Genomic DNA, 19,914 nt, shown 5'->3' on the forward strand with positions numbered 1-19,914 from the left:
GCAACATCTTCTGATAGATAGTAAAAAAATTGGTTGTCCGTTGTCATTAGTCTGTGAAACTGTTAAAGTCTTAATAAAAAATTGTTTTTGTATAGATTATATGGTAGAGTTTATGAAAATTTTTCTGTAAAATATTTGCTGTTACAATTATAATAATTCATTTACATAACAACTATTGAATAACAATAAATAATAAAAATTACATTCTTAATAAAAAAATAAGTTATCAATTTGTAATAATTATAAGTTGTTGAAGTGTTGGAAAGACAAAAAAAAACTAAATATAACATAATAATGTTCGAATTATTAAGTTGTTCAATAATTTTATCAATAATATATTGCAATATTTTATTAGTAGTTGGATTTTATATTTATTATTTACTTTGGGTCGTTAAGGTAATTAAAAACTTCGATTTATTACTTTTTATTATCATTCGGTTATTTTTATTTCAGGTAAATTCCGCTAAAATGATAAATTTATCTAGCTTAAGTGATATTTGTAATGCCATGTACGAAAGTATAATTATTGACATCAATGATAATGATAAAGATTTTAGTAGTTATGAGGTTATCAATGTATGTATATAGCCATATGGCTCTATATAAGTACTTTCGATTAGTCTCCCAAAACAATGCTATGAACATTAGACAGTGCCAAATAAGATATAATTTTATTATATTTACATATATATTAGGGTGCGCCAAAAAAAAGAACTAATTTTTTATTCTTTAGTTACCGTGAAAATATCATTAAGGATGATAAAAAAAAAATTCTGGTAAAGTTTGAGCTCGTAATATTAATATTAAGAGGTGGCGCTTCGTGATTTTTGATTTCCCATTTAAATAACATGGAAAAAAAAAACTTTTTTAGTTTGGAAATTTTTACCTCGACAATGACTCATTGTACGAATGAGTCCAGCATATATTTTTGTAGGGAATTTAACGCTTTACAAAAAAAGTCTCTTATCATTTTTCGATAAATCCATCTGTTCAAAAGTTATTGGAGCTCGAATTCAAGTAAGAGTAAATTTTGAGTTCTTTTTACTTTTCCGGCGAAACTATCATACTTACCATAAAATGTCACGAAATCTTTTTTGTAGACAATTTTATTTCCTACAAATCATTGATGATTAATTTTTTTTAAATTCTGCATTTTTTTCTAGTTATTTCCATTTTAATGCCAAGCTCTTAAAATCGATCAGAACACTATTTTTTTAGGAGCTTGGCATTAAAATGGAAATAACTAGAAAAAAATGCAGAATTTAAAAAAAATTTGTCATCGATGATTTGTAGGAAATAAAATTGTCTACAAAAAAGATTTCATGACATTTTATGGTAAGTATGATAGTTTCGCCGGAAGAGTAAAAAGATCTCGAAATTTACTCTTACTTGAATTCGAACTCCAATAACTTTTGAACAGATGGATTTATCGAAAAATGATAAGAGACTTTTTTTGTAGAGCGTTAAATTCCCTACAAAAATATATGCTGGGCTTATTCGTACAATGAGCCATTGTCGAGGTAAAAAATTCCAAACTAAAAAAGTTTTTTTTTTCCATGTTATTTAAATGGGAAATCAAAAATCACGAAGCGCCAGCTCTTAATATTAATATTAAGAGCTCAAACTTTACCAGAATTTTTTTTTATCATCACCCTAGCTGATCCGTATACACCGTGTAAACTTAGTGTAAACTCGATATATACCTAGTGTCAGTGTTAATTAGGGGTTTATTTGGTGTATACTCGGTGCATATTGAGTATACACCAAATACACTCAAAGTTTACACTGAATTTACACGGTGTATATGCGCACGATATACACAGAGTTCACACCGAGTATACACTAAAAAAATTTTTGAAGTCGACTTCTGGATCCTCAGAACAAATGTTGTAAAGAAAATTGAAATAAAAAAAAATCAAATTTAGAAAAAAAATTAAAATTTTCAGAAAAAATTAAAAAAAAACATACACATAAAGTAAAAGACCCTGTTGTTGACCATGACCCAGTTTCTGACCTTTTCAACTTTTTTCTAACTTACTTAAAAAACTATAACTTTAATAAGAAAATCGACTTTTTCTTAATTTATAGTAATCTATTCTCAGCCTAATTAATGGCAATTTGAAAAACATAGAAATTATTAACTGAATAAAAAAAAATGATTTAGTCGTACGTGGCTGAGGAAGGAATTTTTTAAGTGTAGTGTAGTCTAAGCAGTTAACGTTAGAAGGTGCGGCAATTGAATCTGTGCACTAATTATCATGTCAGTAAAAAAATTTAGTTAAAAATGTATGGATAGATCAATATTTAATTAAAATTTATTTTAATATACTTATAAAACATATTAAAATGAGTTTTGTTGCTAAAATTTGAGGGTTAATAACTAGGCTCAATTTTAAAGGTATGATGAAGTTGTTGACCCTCAAATTCTAACCTACTACGAACGCGGTTATCTTTTTTATTACATGTCTATAAAATGTAAAAATAACAATATTTTTAGTTTTATTAAATTATTTTTTATAATAAAGGTATAAATTGACATTAAATATTTATTGTTTTAAATAAAAGATCATATTTAGATCTTGAAAGTATACTTTTGGAGTGATAAAATGAAGGAAATAAAAAATAAACCAGAGTAGTTTTAACAAATGATTTTAATTTTTTCATTTATTGTTTTATAGCATGACTAATTATTTATCTTTTCAATATTAAAAAAAACTATGTATTTGTTATAAAAAATTTTTTTCCAGTCACACTTAAAAAATTTTTGACTTTGCTTACAGCACTTAGAAATTTTTATGAAAATGGGACGAAAATGGGAGAAAAAAATTTTTGGTGTAAACTTGGTGTATACTCAGTGTATATACGCCGCGTATACACCGTGTATATTTGGTGTATACTTAGTAGATAGCGATCCGCTCGGGAAAAAGTAGGAATTAAATAAATATTTTAAAGTTAAATCACATTTTAATATTTAAATCACTGTAAAACTATTATGTTTATTAGCATTATGCTATAATATCACATTTAATACTGTATCATTTTATCATTTATCATTTATTATCTATCATACTGTCAATGATGTTCAGTTCAGTCACAAGTTCTATTTACTTTATATTATTGAGCAAATAAAAACTTAACAATAATAAAGTCTTATGTACATTGCTCACATTACTCATTTTATATAAGTAATTGGACTTATATAAGGATTCATGTAGAAAACCATGGGTATCTGGATTCCCACATGGGGAATCCACATGGGAAACTGTAGGTACCTGGATTCCCATTTTGACATGGTGCAGATTCCCATGGAAAATCGAAGTAAAAATCCACATGAGATCCAAATAAAATATTTGTTAAAAATTTTTCCGAAGCTCATCAATTTTAACCCTTCTGGTTTTCATAAATGGAATAAATTAACTTGGAAACAATTTAATCAAACGCTAATTTTTATTTTGACGATATTTGCTAAAATTATTATTTTTTTTTTATCGATGATTAAAATATATTCAATTTATAATTTTGAGTTCAATTAGTAATTATAATTAATCTTTTTTTTTCTAAAAAATAATTTAAATGAATTCAATTAAAACTCTTTTTTCGAATTACGAAAAAATTCAATTAATAAATTCTTGCCAAATTGATAATGATAATCAATACATTTGCAATTTTTTTTTCGATTAATACCCTGGTTAAAAATACTGATTGAATAGAATTGAGAAGCGGCTACTCCATGCAAACTGTATATTTATATATACAAACAAAAGAATTGAAATTATTGAAAAGAATTCAAATTTCATCATTATTAATTCTTTCCAATCAGTATTTTTAACCAGGGTAATTAAAATTAATTTCGTTGTTAAATTTGCTTGTAATTTATAAGTTATAAATTATAATTATAATTCTTTTCATTTACTTTAAAAAAAAATCTAATAACCGAATCAAGATTAAATTTAAATAACATTTTATTTCTTAAAACCCTGAGTTTTCAAAAGATGTTAAAAATCGCCGTGAACTAAATGAGATTGGTCAGCCTAGCGGACAGCAGACGTGCTTCATAACATGACGGTCATGGGTTCAAGACCCGTCACGGGTAAAATTTCTAAAGTACTTTTTAACCAGTAAACATTAACGATACAATAATTCTAACAAAATAAATTAATTTTAAACTGATTTATCATTATTTTTACTTTTTTTTAAATAATTCTAAGCATTGTGCTTGCTCAGACTTGAGCATGCGTGACCATCACTTTATTAAATTGGTGACATAATGTGCTTATTCAGGATCTCTTCTTTAAACGTAATTTAAGGAATTCGATTTTATTTTTTATTTCATTGATAATTATATATAATCGTTTCGACTCGAGAAAACCAAGTCGAAACATCTCTTACTAGAGATATCTTACCACATCTGGCCTGATATGGTTGTGTCCAATTATATTTCACTTTCTTATGTGACCATATACAGGCATATCTCCTGCTCAAACACTCCGATAGATTCTTATAGCTGTATGTATAATGCCCTACACTTAACTATAGCACTTCTCATAGAACTCATTCATTTTTATAAAATTTCTATAGAAATTTATGAGAATTTACCGGATTCTATGAGATTTTCTAAACAGGGTCGAACGATATATACCCTAGCGGTTTTGAATCACCCTGGAAACACGGTGGAATCACGGTGATTCCACGGTGGTTACACGGGATACCCACCGTGATTCCACGTACACCGCGTAATCACCGTGGATACACCGTGGATACACCGTAGAATCTCGGTGAATACACCGTGGAATCACGGTGGATACACCGTGTAACCATCGTGGAAACTCCGTGTAACCACCGGGTATACACGGTGGTAAAATGGCACAAACCACCGTGTCACCACCGTGGATCCACCGTGATTCCAAGGTGATTCAAAACCGCCAGGGTAGGCAGATCAGAAAATTTTTTCATAGAATGTTATAAAAAAACATGAATAACTACATAATTCGCTTACACAACTTCAACTAATCAAATAATTTAATATATTTGTTGAAAAATAGCCGCCGATGTTAGTTTGTGGAAATGGAAATATTTGTAAACTGATAGAAAACATTGAGATGATAAATGAAAATTTTTGGCCTACACCTTGGTGCCTCGAATCACGTGCTCAGACTATTCTAGCAAGTATTTTACGTGGTAATATGATTCCTGATATTAATTATCGAAGGTAAATATAATTTTTTTTTATTGGTTTTTCAAATTTCCCTTGCGGGTTACAACCTGACTTCATCCATAAAATACAAAACATCAACAATACATAAACACTTATAAACATAAACAATCCATTTTACATCAAAATATTTCTTATCCTAAACCTTATCCTACATAACATTCCTTTACATAAATCCACCCTTCCATCCTTCTCTCTCACACTCCCTGGCAACGAGAGAAAAAGAAAAGAAAAAAGAAAAGAAACTTCTCAAAAGAAAAAACTCTTTTGCCTTTTCACATACCTACACTCCCTCTCACACATACCGTGACCTCCGCTTCCGTTGCTCTTTCTCTAACTATCCAAGGTAAATATACATACCCAAGGTAAATATAATTATTGAAGTTTTTATTACTGAAGCTCTTACCCTGTTAAAAAAAACAAACGATAGATTTTCATAGTTGCATTTATGAAGCCCATACCCTCGCAGATTTGAATCACGGTGGAAACACCGTAGTAGTGTAAACACCGTGGATCCACCGTGGTTACACGGTGGGTTCGTTCCATTTCACCACCGGGTATACACAGTGTATCCACTGTGATTACGCGGTGTATCCACCGTGATTCCACGGTGACTTTGTGCTATTTCACCACCGTGGTTCCACGGTGTATCCACTGCGTAATCACAGTGGAAACAAAGTGTATACACAGTGGTCAGCCACCGTGGAATCGCGGTGGATACACCACGTAATCACAGTGGTAAAATGGAACAAACCCACCGTGTTTTCACCGTGATTCAAATCTGCGAGGGTACCTAGAGAACTTTCTCATAGAACTCATTCAGTTGTATAAAAAATCTTACTGAGAATTTATGAGAATTTTATAAGCAAGATACACTGAGAATTTAATAAAAAAAGATCTTAAGCGAATTGCACCGACAAACTATCTAAAACATACTTGATGGTATTTGATTATAATTTCTGTATATTACTCAAAAGAGATCCAAATTATACTCAGCTGATTCCAATAATTTAGTTATATTTGTGAACCATCTGTTCCGAAGTTATACTAAGAAAAAAAAGAAAACTTTCTCACTTATCGATAAATTCAATGTATTGGAGTATAATAACTAGATTATTTATGCATTTTTTCAAATACTAAAAAAAAGTTCACAAGTCTCTTGAGGATTCAAACTCATGAACTATCACCTGTCAGTCTATTGAAGTACCCTTGACGCTATTACAGTGCACGATCAAGAAAACAGTATTGCTTTTATTTATAACTTACTTTTTTTTACATATGTTGTGTTTACATTAGTAATCTACATTTCTATTGCAATAGAATGCCCTTGCGGCTTCAGTAATATGGTGACTTAACGGTAAAGTTATAGTAAATAGATAGCCAATTCACGGTCGATTTACTTTACCATCGATTCACGTTATTTTCATAGTCATAGTATAGTCGATTTGCGGTAAATAACTATAGTGTGCTTGTATTATTCTCGCACTATCTATAGATGGTAAATAAAAGGTATAACGGGTGACCTTGCGACTGGCTCGTGTCCACCAATCAAGAGTCCGCGTTACTAATTAATTATTAGTTAACTTATTTAATCGTTTATTTCATTTAATTGTTAAATTAATTAATTGTAAGTCTAACTTATGATATAGATAAATTTTATAATTGTGGTTGCTGGCTTGCACTCTGGAGGCGGGATTCGCTCTGTCTTTGGCCGGACACGCGGCTGGAAAAGAAAATCTTAATGCTACGGGATTGGAAAATAGAAATGAAAAAAGGAATTTGATCGTGTATTATCTTACTAATTAAATTTATTTAACCAAAATTCCCCATATATTTATATAAATTTCCCCTGAAGAATTTAATTAATTGAAATTTAAATTTGATATATAATAACGGGTAAAAGTTTGAGATCCCTGGCAATGAAATAAATTACGGTGATAATGATATGAAAATCAAACACACTTGAAGAGAGAGAAAAAAAAAACCAGCGATTTATTAATGAAGTGGATCTGGTTAACTCACCGACAATCCTTCTGGGATAGAGTGGAACTGGAACTCAGCAAAAACTCCCGGGGAAAATCACCACCACCCTGATTAAAAATATTGATTGAAAGCAATTGAGAAGCGGTCTATCGTCTCAATAGAATTTGATCTAGGGGGCCTCTGACCTGATCCCGGGTGACTAGAGAGTGTCAATTGACATATAATTATTCGAATAGATGGCCGTAGGCTCAACTAAACTTTCGCGCTCGATTTCAAGTCAAAACGCACTGTTACAAAGGTGAGTCAACGGTTGTTTTATTTTCGAAATACCATAGATCGGACGTCGATGTTTAGTTTTGTTAATGTCGATATACTTGATCTCTTCTGTGAAAAACTGGACTATTTTGATAAGTCTACTGAAAATTTCTCGTGGTGTGATTATAATTTCGTGGATATTTGACTACTTTTCAACCACTAACAGTCAGCTCACTTTGTTCTGACTGCGAAAAACTGGACTTACGGTGAGTCAAGTGGGAATTGTCTGTGGTTTGACTACAATTTCGTTAATGTCTAATGAGTTTTAAACCCAGAACTCACAATCAGTTCATCTCGTTTCTTCTGAATATTCTTGTTCTCTCGCCCGTAATTAAATCATGTCCAAGAATTTTTCATAAGATTAATAAAAATTAATTGCTTCAATGATTCAATAGGAATGAACTATTGGCTACTCCACCACCCACATTATCCTTACGGTCATTCCTTACTATATCGAAACCTTTTAAAAAAATATTATCTTTTTTATCCAGCCACGTTTCGGATAATAGAATCACGTCGTAATCTTGAGCCTTTTTTTGTATTTCTGGTAGCTTTCTCCGACAACTGCGGCAATTCCATTGAAGGAATCGCCGCTGACTAGGATCTCGTGCCATCTTGGATTTGGGGTTGAACTTGAGGTTGTATTTGAGTTATGTGCAATGACATAACCTTCCAAATTTTCTGCCATAGTATTTCTTGATTCGGGATATGTGGTATCATCTCCGCAAAATCTTGAATTGATTTTTAAGTCGTCTCCGAGGATGGAGGTGAATTCAGTCTTCTTCTATCTTTTAATTGATCCTTTACTGCCTCAGCAGTGATAACACCAGCACACAAAAAAAAAAATTGACTGTACACTGGGCGCCACTTATCTACGGGCATGTTTTTCGACCCACTGAATACGAATTTCCAGTCAGTTTAGACCGTCCAGACTTCAATTTCGAGTAAATCGCAAAAAACCCCAAAATATAGCAAAAATTCGATGTTTTGGCAAGAAAAAAAATTTTGAGATCTAAGGCAAGCATAATTTTCATGTATTTTGATATGTTAAATACTAATTTCGATCGTACTTTAATCATAAACTTTTTTAATTCTAAAAAAATTGTAAAATATCCTTAAAAATTGCAAAAATTGGGATTATCTTGGTACAAAAAATTTTGTGGACCCGGATTGACGAAGATTTTCATGTAATTTAATCTGCTTGATCTGATTCTGCAATAAATTTAGCCCATAGTCCCCTCAAACATTCATGAAACTGCAAAAAATCGATAAAATAGCAGAAAATTGCTGCTGAAAAAATGGAAAAAAATTTTTTGAACACAATTAAATACATTTCTTGTATTTTTTATTTCTAAAATACAAGATTAGATTTAAGAATGTACACAAATTGGATTTTTAACGGTTTTTCGAGGGTATTGTACTGTTTCATTCTCGAATGATCTACGACGTAAATACCTCTTTTTTCACCTCTTCCTTTATTTAGTAAAAATTTGCCATCGTGTTGGGATTTCAACTTTTTCGATGTGCAGACTTCATTTCATTGCATGATCGCTTGTACTTGCAACCAGGGCACCTCCTCGGGGTGACGGTGGGCAACAGAACCATTTAGCAGAGTCCCTGGGTTAACGGCGTGTGTGCCGTCATGGCAGGTACAAGTGATGGGTACTTTACGATGCAAGGATTCGGAAACCCAGTATCAGCGTCTGGTCAGGGTGAGAAAGCAGGCCCGCAGGCGTCGTCATCCAGCGACTGCAGCTCTTCAGTAGTGGGAAACTTGGCTACTGGAGAGTATACTATTACAAGAAGCAATTCCCATCTATGCAATAAGAGTCCTGATCTATTTTGTTACGTTTGTGGGGAGTTTGAGCCGGTAAAAAACCGCAGAACGTTTTTAGATAGATTAAAACGAAATTATGAAGAATGCTTTTGCATTCAAATTACAAATTTGGATTCTGCCTGGGTCCCACACTTTGTTTGTGGTCGATGTAATATTATGTTGATACGATGGGAAAAAACACAAAACAGCCCTCGCAGATTTGAATCATGGTGGAAATACGGTGGGTTTGTTCCATTTTACCACTGTGATTACGCGGTGTATTCACCGTGGAACCACGTTGGTGAAATAGCACAAAGCCACCGCGTAATCACGGTGGATACACCGCGTAATCACAGTGGAAACATCGTGTATACACGGTGGTAAAATGGAACAAACCCACCGTGTAACCACGATGAATTCACGGTGTTTCCACCGAGATTCAAATCTGCGAGGGAGAAAAAACTTGAAATTTACAATTCCCATAATCTGGACTTCACGAACTAGTTCGCATAACTGTTACTTCTGTATGACTGAAATCGCTGGGTTTACTCCGTCGAATAGAAGTAAAATACAGTACGCCAATGTTTCATCAGCTGTTAAGCCACAAAAAACAGATATTGTTGATGAAACCGAAGCTCTGGACAAGGATGGTGATTGTTTTCAGTACTTGAGAGAAAAGTTTCCAGCAATAAGTGATGCCAAATTAAAAGAGGGAATTTTTAATGGACCCTAAATTAGAACTCTATTTCAGGATGCTAATTCAATCACGATGTGATGATAATCACTACCCTGAAATTCTCAGCGTGCAGAAATTATTCCAAATCTTGAAAAAAATTTTCCAAATTAAATTTTTTATTCTGTTTACAGAGAAATTTTAACATTGAAAGATGGAGGTGAAGTCGCTTTAGACTGGGTAGATAACCATTGTACTAATTTATCACCAATTGTTATTATTTTACCTGGATTGACTGGCGCTAGCCAAGCAGAATATATTAAATGTCTTGTAACAGGTGGACGTGAAATAGGAATTAGATGTGTTATTTTCAATAATCGTGGTCTTGGTGGCATTTCTCTTAAGGTAAAATATTGAACTTCGATTTAATCTTTCAGTTCATTTAACTGTAAAAAACAAATAATAATAACATAATGTAACCATTATCATGAAAATTATCTTAATTCAAAGGACTGATTGGAATTATCATGCTGAAACCATAAAAGTGGTTTCGAAGCTTATTGTAAATTCGGTTGTTTGCTTTTGGCTCATTCAGGGCAAAGCGGATTAATTTCGAAACAGTTTGCACAACAGCAACGGTCACAAAATTACTGTTGAGGCCTGCCATCAACCAAGAAGTCTCAGAGGGATAGAACTAGGTTCTATCATCTGATGATACCGGGTGACTAATTCAAGTCCCAATCCATGGTAACACTGACTCGTCCACATACTCAAGATACCAAAACTTTAAATCCAAAACTCCAACTATATCATTTTCCAGACTTTAATCTCAAACCATATTCCATATTAAATTTCCATAATTCTGATTCTAATTCTTTACGATAATTTTTCTTAACGAAACCCATAGCTGTAGCGTTACTTCATATTTTTTTTTCTTTCTTTTTTTCATTGTTTTCTAGTATACAGCCGTAGTAACGGCTTTTTACACTTTTTGCCTTTATATCGCAACTGCTTTACTTCTCTTTCTGACTTCATTGTGCGGCTGTGGCCCAACTTGTGCTTATACTGTACTGCATCATTACGGTGATGCCCTACAATCTTCCTTGTGCAATGAAGGTGTAGTGGCGTAGGGAAACCACAGAGAAAACCTAGCCAGTACAGTTTCGGTTTGGGTGAAGCTCCAGTGATCGATAAAATTCCCATCACCCGAATATTTAATTTTTATTGTACGACTTGGTCGCTACATATATATATCATAAAATCTATTTCCATTTCGGCTGCCGAATGGCTTTTTTTAATGTTATTTTAAGTTATTTGTAGAGAAAATTTGTTTTTATTAATAGACTCCAAGAACTTATTGTGCAGCTAATAGTGATGATTTTGCGGAAGTTTTGAATCACGTATCTCAATTAAATCCTGATGTTCAGATTGGTGCTACTGGAATTTCTATGGGAGGGTTGGTATTTTTTTTTTATAATTTTGTGGATTAATTCATAAAGTTTTAATTAGTGATGCATATAATTTATCTTAGCTTGATATTGGGAAATTATTTAGCCCAAGAACGTGAAGCTGCGGTAAATAAATTGCAAGCAGCATTTCTTGTATCAGTGCCATGGAATGTTTTCGAAGGTACCAAAAGTATTGAGAGTGGATTGAATCGATTGTTGAATCGATATTTGGCTAAAGCTCTAAAAAAAAGTTTTAAAAATATGCATAACAAAGTGGAGGATTTACTCGAAGAAGATCTTACTGAGGCTTTCAAGGTTGTACTTGAATACATACTTTCATATTATTTTACTAATTTTTCAGTTCAAGATTCCAAGAATTTTTGTTTTAAAACCGTCAAATCTAGTGTCAGAATAAGAAATTATATCAATTGTTGAATTTTCAAGAACGTCATTATATAAATTATACAGCTTATGTCTTTTTGGTGTTCCAAAAAGATGATAAATAGTTTATAATTATCATTGTATTATTTGAAACTAATTGCCTCTTTTATAATATTAGTCCAGTCGGCTGGGAAAAATAGCCGTTTTTTTTCGACTTCCATTTTAGACAGTCCGATTTCCAAATTTTTTTTTAAAATACTCGGGAACATATATACAACATTTTAAAAAAAAAATTGGGCGAGGAAATTCAATAGTTTATAAAATAGCCTTTTTGCAATGCACTTTGAATTAAAGTTTCTTGGAAACTATTGAGAATGAGTCAAGACATGTTGCGAGTGAATTTTAGAGAAATAAATTACGAATAAAATAAGACCTTGGCGATATCTCTACGACGAATATTTACCGAGATATTAATTCCTAACGGACCCAAATTACGGTAAACCCACCGTAATTTACGGTAATCCCCGAAAAGTACCGATTTACCGTGAATTACGGTGGCTTTACCGTAATTTACGGTAAATCTACTCGAATTTTACGGTATTCTACGGTAGATTTACGGTAAAATTACCGTAAATTTACGGTAAATCAGGTCTGCTAGGGATTTTTTAATTAATAATTTACGATCGGAGCAAGAGATCATAAACAAATAGCTATAAGTCGGCAAAAAATAAACCGATTTTGATGTTTTTAAAAGCTTAGAAGTTGAATAAAATTGGACAAAAACAACCGTAAAGTGTATTAGGAGCAAGGATTGATTTTTTTGGAAGAAAATTCCCAATTTTTAAATATAGTGAAACCTAAACTTACAATTTACCTTCTCAATATGACAATTTACAGATAAGCTCAGAAAAATATACATGGCCTTATAGACAGTTTTAGATCAAATTGAACGGAATTTAGTATAGTACCGGATATCTCAACTGGTAGAGCACTCGGCGCGGTACCGACATGGTCTAGGTTCGATTCTCAGTTCGGGCTATCGATATTTTTCTCAGTTTATCTATAAATTGTCTTATTGAGAAAGTTAATTGTAAGTTTAGGTTTCACTAAATTTAAAAATTGGGAATTTTCTTCCGAAACAATCAATCCTTGCCCCTAAGACACTTTACGGTTGTTTTTGTCCAATTTAATTCAACTTCTGAGCTTTTAAAAACGATCCAAACAAACTTTAGCGCGAAGTCATAAAAAATAAGCCAAATTTTGAAATTTTTTTATTTTCAATCGAAAAAACAAAATATGAAGGAAAGTCGGTACAAAATGGGAATAGCGGGGTTAAATACTGTCTTGGTTGAAGTTTTTTTTGAGACAAAAAAATTGTGAATCGAAGGTTTTGGACTGAAAAAATAACGGTTTTATTGAAAAAAAAACTGAAATATTTCGTATATCATGACTTCCGAAAAATTTTTTTGTATCTTTTTCTGAAAACTACATTTAAAAACACAAATTTTGAAAAAAAAAGTGCCGAAAGGTTAATTTTTGAGAAAGTTATAGCAATTTAAAAAAAAAGAGCGTAAATGCTCATAAAAAAAATAGTCTTCTGATCGATTTTAAGATCTCGACATTAAAATAAAAATAACTAGAAAACAATGCGGAATTCGAAAAAACTTTATTAGGTATAACTTTTAGGGAATAAAATTGTCTACAAAAAAGGTCCCATGATATTTTGTAATAGGTCTGATAGTTTCGCCGGAAAAGTAAGAAAAACTCAAAATTTAATATGAATTCGACTTCAACCTCAAATAACTTTTGAACAAATAGATTCCGCAAAAAATGATAAGAATCTTTTTTTGTAGAGCATTCAATTCCCTACAAAAATATGCCTGCCAATTATTGCTATGACGCATCGTTAGCTACTTATAAAAATCAGAAGACATAAAAAAAATTTTTCCCATGTTATTCTTATGGGAAATAGAAAAGTGCAATGCGGACAATGTTAATATTAATATTAAGAGCTCTAATTTTCACAGGCGTCTTTTTTTATCTTAACGAAACTTTTTAACCTGTTTGGAAGAAAAAAAAAATTTGTTTGTTTTTTTAATCACCCTAATATATATATACATATATATATATTTTTTTTTGTAACGGATTTTTCACTACCTGGGATCTACCAGAGTCATGTCTGAATACACTTACTAGTAGCAACCTTCCATTCGGCTGCCAGAAGGCATTTTTGTTTTGTAATATCACAATTACTTAACCCTCCAACAAAACAGTCAGCACGAATAGTTCATGCAAACTATTATGAAAAAAGCATTAATCAGTATCAAAAAATTCAAATACGTAATAGTTATATTTATATTGTTTTTGGATCGCCAAACAGGCATAAAAAAATTTTCAATTTGAATAATTGTAGTATTCGCAAGTTGGAATTTTGAAAACTAATATATTTATTATTTTATTCAGAGTAACACATTGAGAGAGTTTGATTCAGCATTTACTGCGAAACATTTTGGATATAAAGATGTCAATGAATATTATGCGAATGCTACATTGCATAAAAAATTACATTCTATCCATGTACCACTATTGTGCTTAACTGCAGCTGATGATCCTTTTCAACCTTTTGATGGTAATAAATTACCATTTTGAATTTACTCGATTCTAAATTAAAAATCAATAATAATTAAATTTTTTTTTCAGTGATACCACTAAAAGAGGCAAAAGAATCTAAAAGCATTGCTTTTTTAATAACATCTCATGGTGGTCATATTGGTTTTCTTGAAGGGCTATTTCCAACTAAACAAGAACAATATATTTCTAAATTATTCAAGCAATACTTTCAAGCTGTATTTTTCAAAAACCATACATAATTTACAAAAATATACCAAAGGAATAGATATTTTATAGACAAGTGTTGGATGATTACTGTTTTATATACTAATTGTTCGTAATAAAAAATTAATTTTTACTGCTACGATAATTCACCACATGTAGTTATGACAACTTTTTGGGAAGTTGTACCAGCTTTACTACCGAATTTTTCAATTTTTTTCAATACGTCGAGTCCACTGAGTACGTGTCCAAAGACAACGTGTTTATTGTCCAACCAATCAGTTTTTGCAAGACACAAAAAAAATTGCGAACCATTGGAATTGGGTCCTGAATTAGCCATTGACAATATTCCTGGTCCCGTGTGTTTTAATTCGAAATTTTCATCATCAAATTTATTACCGTAGATTGATTTACCACCTGTACCATCGTGATTTGTAAAGTCACCACCTTGACACATCTATTTTGTTTATTATTAGTTTTTAAAATAATTAAAGAAACATATTTACTGTGAGGAATATCTATCCGTACGAATGTTACATTCAAAGACTGTTACACATTCGAGGAACATTTTATAGGTATAATGTAGTACATTGCATAGCGAATGGGCTAGGTAAATTTATACGAGAAGTACAATGTTTTTATCTGGCTGAAATTCGATGAGGATTTTTTTTTATAATATAAAGTAACTTTTGAGGCCATAAGACGTTAAAAAAAAACCGACTATTTTTTTTTTTTTCGAGTCTCTTATGAAAATTTGTTGGTTTAAGATGTTTTAAGGAGCCACTCCAAAAATCAGCTCGATAAAAATTTTTCAAGAGGTCGCTCACGAATTTTGAAAATATCAAAAATAATCGAAATTCGGATTTTTTAGTTCTAAACTTGAATATTAACTGATAATATGTAACTAATACTTTGAATTAGTTTTTGTATTTTTTTATAACTCAATTCCTGTCATTTCACTTAAATATAACTTTTGCATTACCGAAAATATACAGGACAGCAAAAAAACCTAAAAATTGAATTAAAAAATAAAAAAGGATGTAAATAACTTATTATTCATATATCTCGGGTTGTATTTTTATTCATTATGATACAAATTGATGGTGAAAAAATTGAGAAGCTTTATTATTAATATTCAAGGGTCGCTCGAAAACATCCGAAAGACAGTACTCGAAAACATTAAAAATTCTTGAGCGACGGTAAAATATTTTAATTTTGGGCTGAAATTTTCAGCGTAGTCATGATTTCATAAATATAAACTATAGCTGCCACGAGAAAGAAGAAATTTAGACAAAAAAATCCAAATTTCGATCATTTTTGATATTTTCAAAATTCGTGAGCAACCTAATGTTATTGAATTTTGATTTTGTCAACTATCAATCAAACTTAAATCCCCACTACTTAAAAAATGTTCAAAGATTTCAGCAGTAATTTAAAAGTATAAATCGATATCGATTTATATACGAATATTTATAAGTTTATAGATAAATAGATTTGATTATATCTATCTAATGAATTCTATTGTAATTTATGTACAAAACCAAATTCTTCATTAGGTGCATTATTTACGTAAGATGTATCAATTTGATTATTTGAGTTAAGTAATGCCATGAATTTTTCATAATTATAAGTGTATAGCAGACTAGAGGATCAGACTACAATCCAGCGATAACCAAAGTCAAGCAGCATCAACGTGGGATATTAATTGGACGGGTGACCTCGAATTAAAATAGTAGTGAACGGATAGTAATTTTTTTTTTTTAATTTAAATTTAACCAACATTTATATTGATGAAGACAATAAATCCTAATTAAATAACTTAATTAATAATTTACAGACATTCTAAATGAGATTCTAAAAATGACTATATTCGTTCATGCATGATTATATATAATCAGATCTGGCCAATTTTTGGATCTGATCATATATAAGTGATTATATATAATTAGGCAAAATCATTTTTTTCCGGGCGTTTATTCATGAGTTAAAAAATTCATAAGCAAAAAACAAATTTGTCTTAAAATAATCAAACTTCAACCTTCAATATTTTTAAATGGTGAGATTTACGATAAAAATGTAAGAAACCTTTCTTGTAGAGCATTCAATTTTCCACAAAAAGTTCTACAATGTTTTGCTGTACGATTAATTAATGAGTGAGATATGAATTTTTTTCTAATGGACTGAGGAAAAAATCAAAAACTGTAATGCAGAGGACCTTCCTATTGAAAACAAGAGCTCATTTTTAGTGAGAGTTTTCTAGAGGTGTCTAGCAACCAATTTTTCCGTGTAGCGAGTTAAAAAAAATAGTCGATTTTTTTGGCGCACCCTAATAATCATATATAATTGTGTACGATTATATATAATCATTAGGGGTGTGCGAATAATTCGAACTTACGAATTATTCGTTCCGAATCGAATAATTCGAAAATTCCCGAATAATTCGAAAAAATTCAAATAATTCGAGAAATTTCAAATAATTCGAAAAATTTCGAATAATTCGGAAATTTTCGAATCATTCGCGAATAGCTCGAACAATTCGCGAATTATCGAAATATCGCTGGATTTTCGATTGTTTCCAATTTGAATTCCATTACATCATGTATCAAAATATTCTACTTACGAATAATATACTTTTTGATTAAAAATCAATTACTCGGAGAAAACAATTGCTCAATTTCAATTTATGGTCATCTCTGTCAGTAACGTAAAAAATGTAGATACTAATATTGGCAAGAGATCTTTTGAATTCATTTTGGTTTTTATAACTATTAATTTCCGTTTGAAAAAAATTTATAATAAAAAAAGTTACACATGCAATATTTTAAAATTCTCTATAAAAAAAACTTGGAGAAATTAATTTCGAGAATTTCAAAATATTGCATGTGTAACCTTTTTCTTATAAATTTTTTTCGAACGGAAATTAATAATTTTAAAAACCAAAATGAATTGAAAAAGTCTCTTGCCAACATTAGTATCTAGATTTTTTGTTACTGACAGAGATGACCATACATTGAAATCGAGCAATTGTTTTCTCCGGGTAATTGATTTTTAATCAAAAAGTATATTATTCGTAAGTAGAATATTTTGATACATGATGTAATGGAATTCAAATTGGAAACAATAGAAAATCCAGTGACATTTCGATAATTCGCGAGTTATTCGAACTATTCGGAAAATTTTCGAATTATTTTAAATTTTACGAATTATTCTAAATTTTTCGAATTATTCTGGAAATCTCTAATAGTTCGAAAATTCGAATTATTCGATTCGAACGATATTCGCACACCCCTAATATATAATTCTGTATAATTATATATAATTGTATAGAATTATATATGATTCTATATAAATCATATATAATTGTAAGGTACCGGCAGGTAATAAGGCCTAGCTAAGGGAGATTTTGAATAGAATCGAGAATATTGCATTTAATTATCGAAATGTATCATTAATCTTTATTTCAATACATTAGCCATAAAATATGATGAAGTAATGGTAATTTATACCACAAACAAACAGAAAATTAAACTTTTACAAAAACCATACGAATAGGCCTTATTTTACTACGGTAGGGTAATAAGGCCTACGGATTGAACAAACTGAAATAGTTTAATTATACTTAATAAAATTGGTATTAGCGATGAATCATCACTTAAATTTAGCAACAATACTTTTCTAAAGACAGAGGACTAGATTGCTTTGCTCAACAGCACTACAAACTATCAGTATCCTTTTTAAGAGTCAGAAGACTAGATTGTTTTTTATGATTTCTTCTGCGCTACGACATCATATGATGAATGATGAAATATAGAAGACAGGGAACGTGGTATCGGGACTCTATAAACTTGTCGTAACATCTCTATGTAAGACCCTTCTACTAGAGTAGCCTTTAGCGGAGGCGGTTATTTTAAATATCATTTCTGTCACTTAGGCCTTATTACCCGCGGGTACCTTATATAATTATATATAAATTTTTTTACTCGGATATTCAACATACGTCTGATTTTTTCGAATCGTTATATCTGGAAAATAAGCCTTAAATCAGATGGGGGTAATATGTGGCATTAATTCTCGACTGTTCTCGCTATTTATTTTTTAATTAATCAAAAATAATCATCGTGTCTATATACAAACACCAACATGAAAGTTGTTGGATTGATTGTACTACTCATTCCAAGTACATTTAGTGTCGAGATTATTTGCTCTTGTGATAGTAGTAGAGTTTCCCGGGAAAAAATGATCAGACATGACCATGCCTGTTCATGTATGATCAGGCCTGAAATTAGACCTGATCATGCCTGTTCATGTATGATTAGGCCTGAGATTAGACATGATCAGGCCTGATCATACCTGATCATGCCTGTTCATGTCTAAAGCGGTAAATACAGTTCGGTCTGATCATGCCTGTTCATACCTGTCCATGCCTGTTCATGTCTGTTCATGTCTGAAGCGTTGAATACACTCAGGCCTGATCATGTCTGTCCATGTCTGTTCATGCCTGTTCATGTCTGAATCGTTAAATACGCTCAGGCCTGATCATACCTGTCCATGCCTGTTCATGCCTGGTCATATATGTTCATGTCTGTTCATGGCTGTTCATGTCTGCTCATAGATCTAAAATTTTGTTGACCAAGAATCTATCACGTATAAGATTTTTATTACTTGAAGTTCATACGAAACTTACTTTTCAACTAAATCTCTAAGGTCAGTGGGTAGCGAGTTACACTTTCGAGCGCAAGGTCCACGGTTCAAATCCTGCACACGCCCGAATTTTTTATTTTTTTTATTTTTATAGCAATAATTATATACATGTATAATTGAATATAGTTATACATAATTATATATAATTATATAGGGCCATTTTTTATATATAATTTTTTTACCCGGATGGGCATGAACAGACATGAACATACCTGATCAGACCTGAACATGCCTGATCAGGCCTGGTCAGGCATGGTCATTTTTCATGTCTGATCAGGCCTGAAGACTCATGCCTGTTCATGTCTGATCAGGTCTGATCATTTTTTCCCGGATTGTTTTTGAGAACGATTGATAATGACTTTGAAGAAATGTGATTTTGGATTCAAATGAGTTTGTTTATGACCCCTGTAACCAAACGCTATTGAGGAACACAGGAAACCATTTGCTTTTAGACAGATTATTAATCACCGAGCGTTAAACGGCTATTTAGGGTTTGCTTTGCAGATACAATAAAGCGTGATAATGAGACATGTGTAGAATAAAACATTAAATA

The 19,914-nt window shown here is 31.4% G+C and overlaps 2 protein-coding genes across 5 annotated transcripts in view; one reads left to right on the forward strand and one right to left on the reverse strand.

Moving 5' to 3' along the window:
• LOC130677145 (phospholipase ABHD3) lies at nt 1-14,802 on the forward strand. 2 transcript variants are annotated; one of them, XM_057483778.1, is made up of 7 exons: nt 1-396; nt 5,043-5,209; nt 10,194-10,404; nt 11,343-11,455; nt 11,531-11,762; nt 14,292-14,457; nt 14,529-14,802. In XM_057483778.1, exons 1-7 carry the CDS (start codon nt 295-297, stop codon nt 14,696-14,698), a joined length of 1,161 nt encoding a protein of 386 aa, XP_057339761.1. In that variant the 5' UTR covers nt 1-294; the 3' UTR covers nt 14,699-14,802. The 2 variants fall into 2 exon arrangements, with proteins under 2 accessions (XP_057339761.1, XP_057339762.1); XM_057483779.1 differs by lacking the exon at nt 1-396 and adding an exon at nt 4,073-4,090.
• LOC130677146 (peptidyl-prolyl cis-trans isomerase E) overlaps nt 14,643-19,914 on the reverse strand; it is a 14,636-nt gene continuing 9,364 nt past the window's right edge. For all 3 annotated transcript variants that reach the window (XM_057483781.1, XM_057483782.1, XM_057483780.1), the window contains exon 4: nt 14,643-15,117. In XM_057483781.1, coding sequence (XP_057339764.1) covers nt 14,800-15,117 — 318 coding nt within the window. In that variant the 3' untranslated portion in view covers nt 14,643-14,799. The remainder of the gene's footprint in view (nt 15,118-19,914) is intronic.

This window comes from Microplitis mediator, chromosome 11 (genome assembly GCF_029852145.1).
Source record: "Microplitis mediator isolate UGA2020A chromosome 11, iyMicMedi2.1, whole genome shotgun sequence".
Taxonomy (NCBI): Eukaryota; Metazoa; Arthropoda; class Insecta; order Hymenoptera; family Braconidae; genus Microplitis; species Microplitis mediator.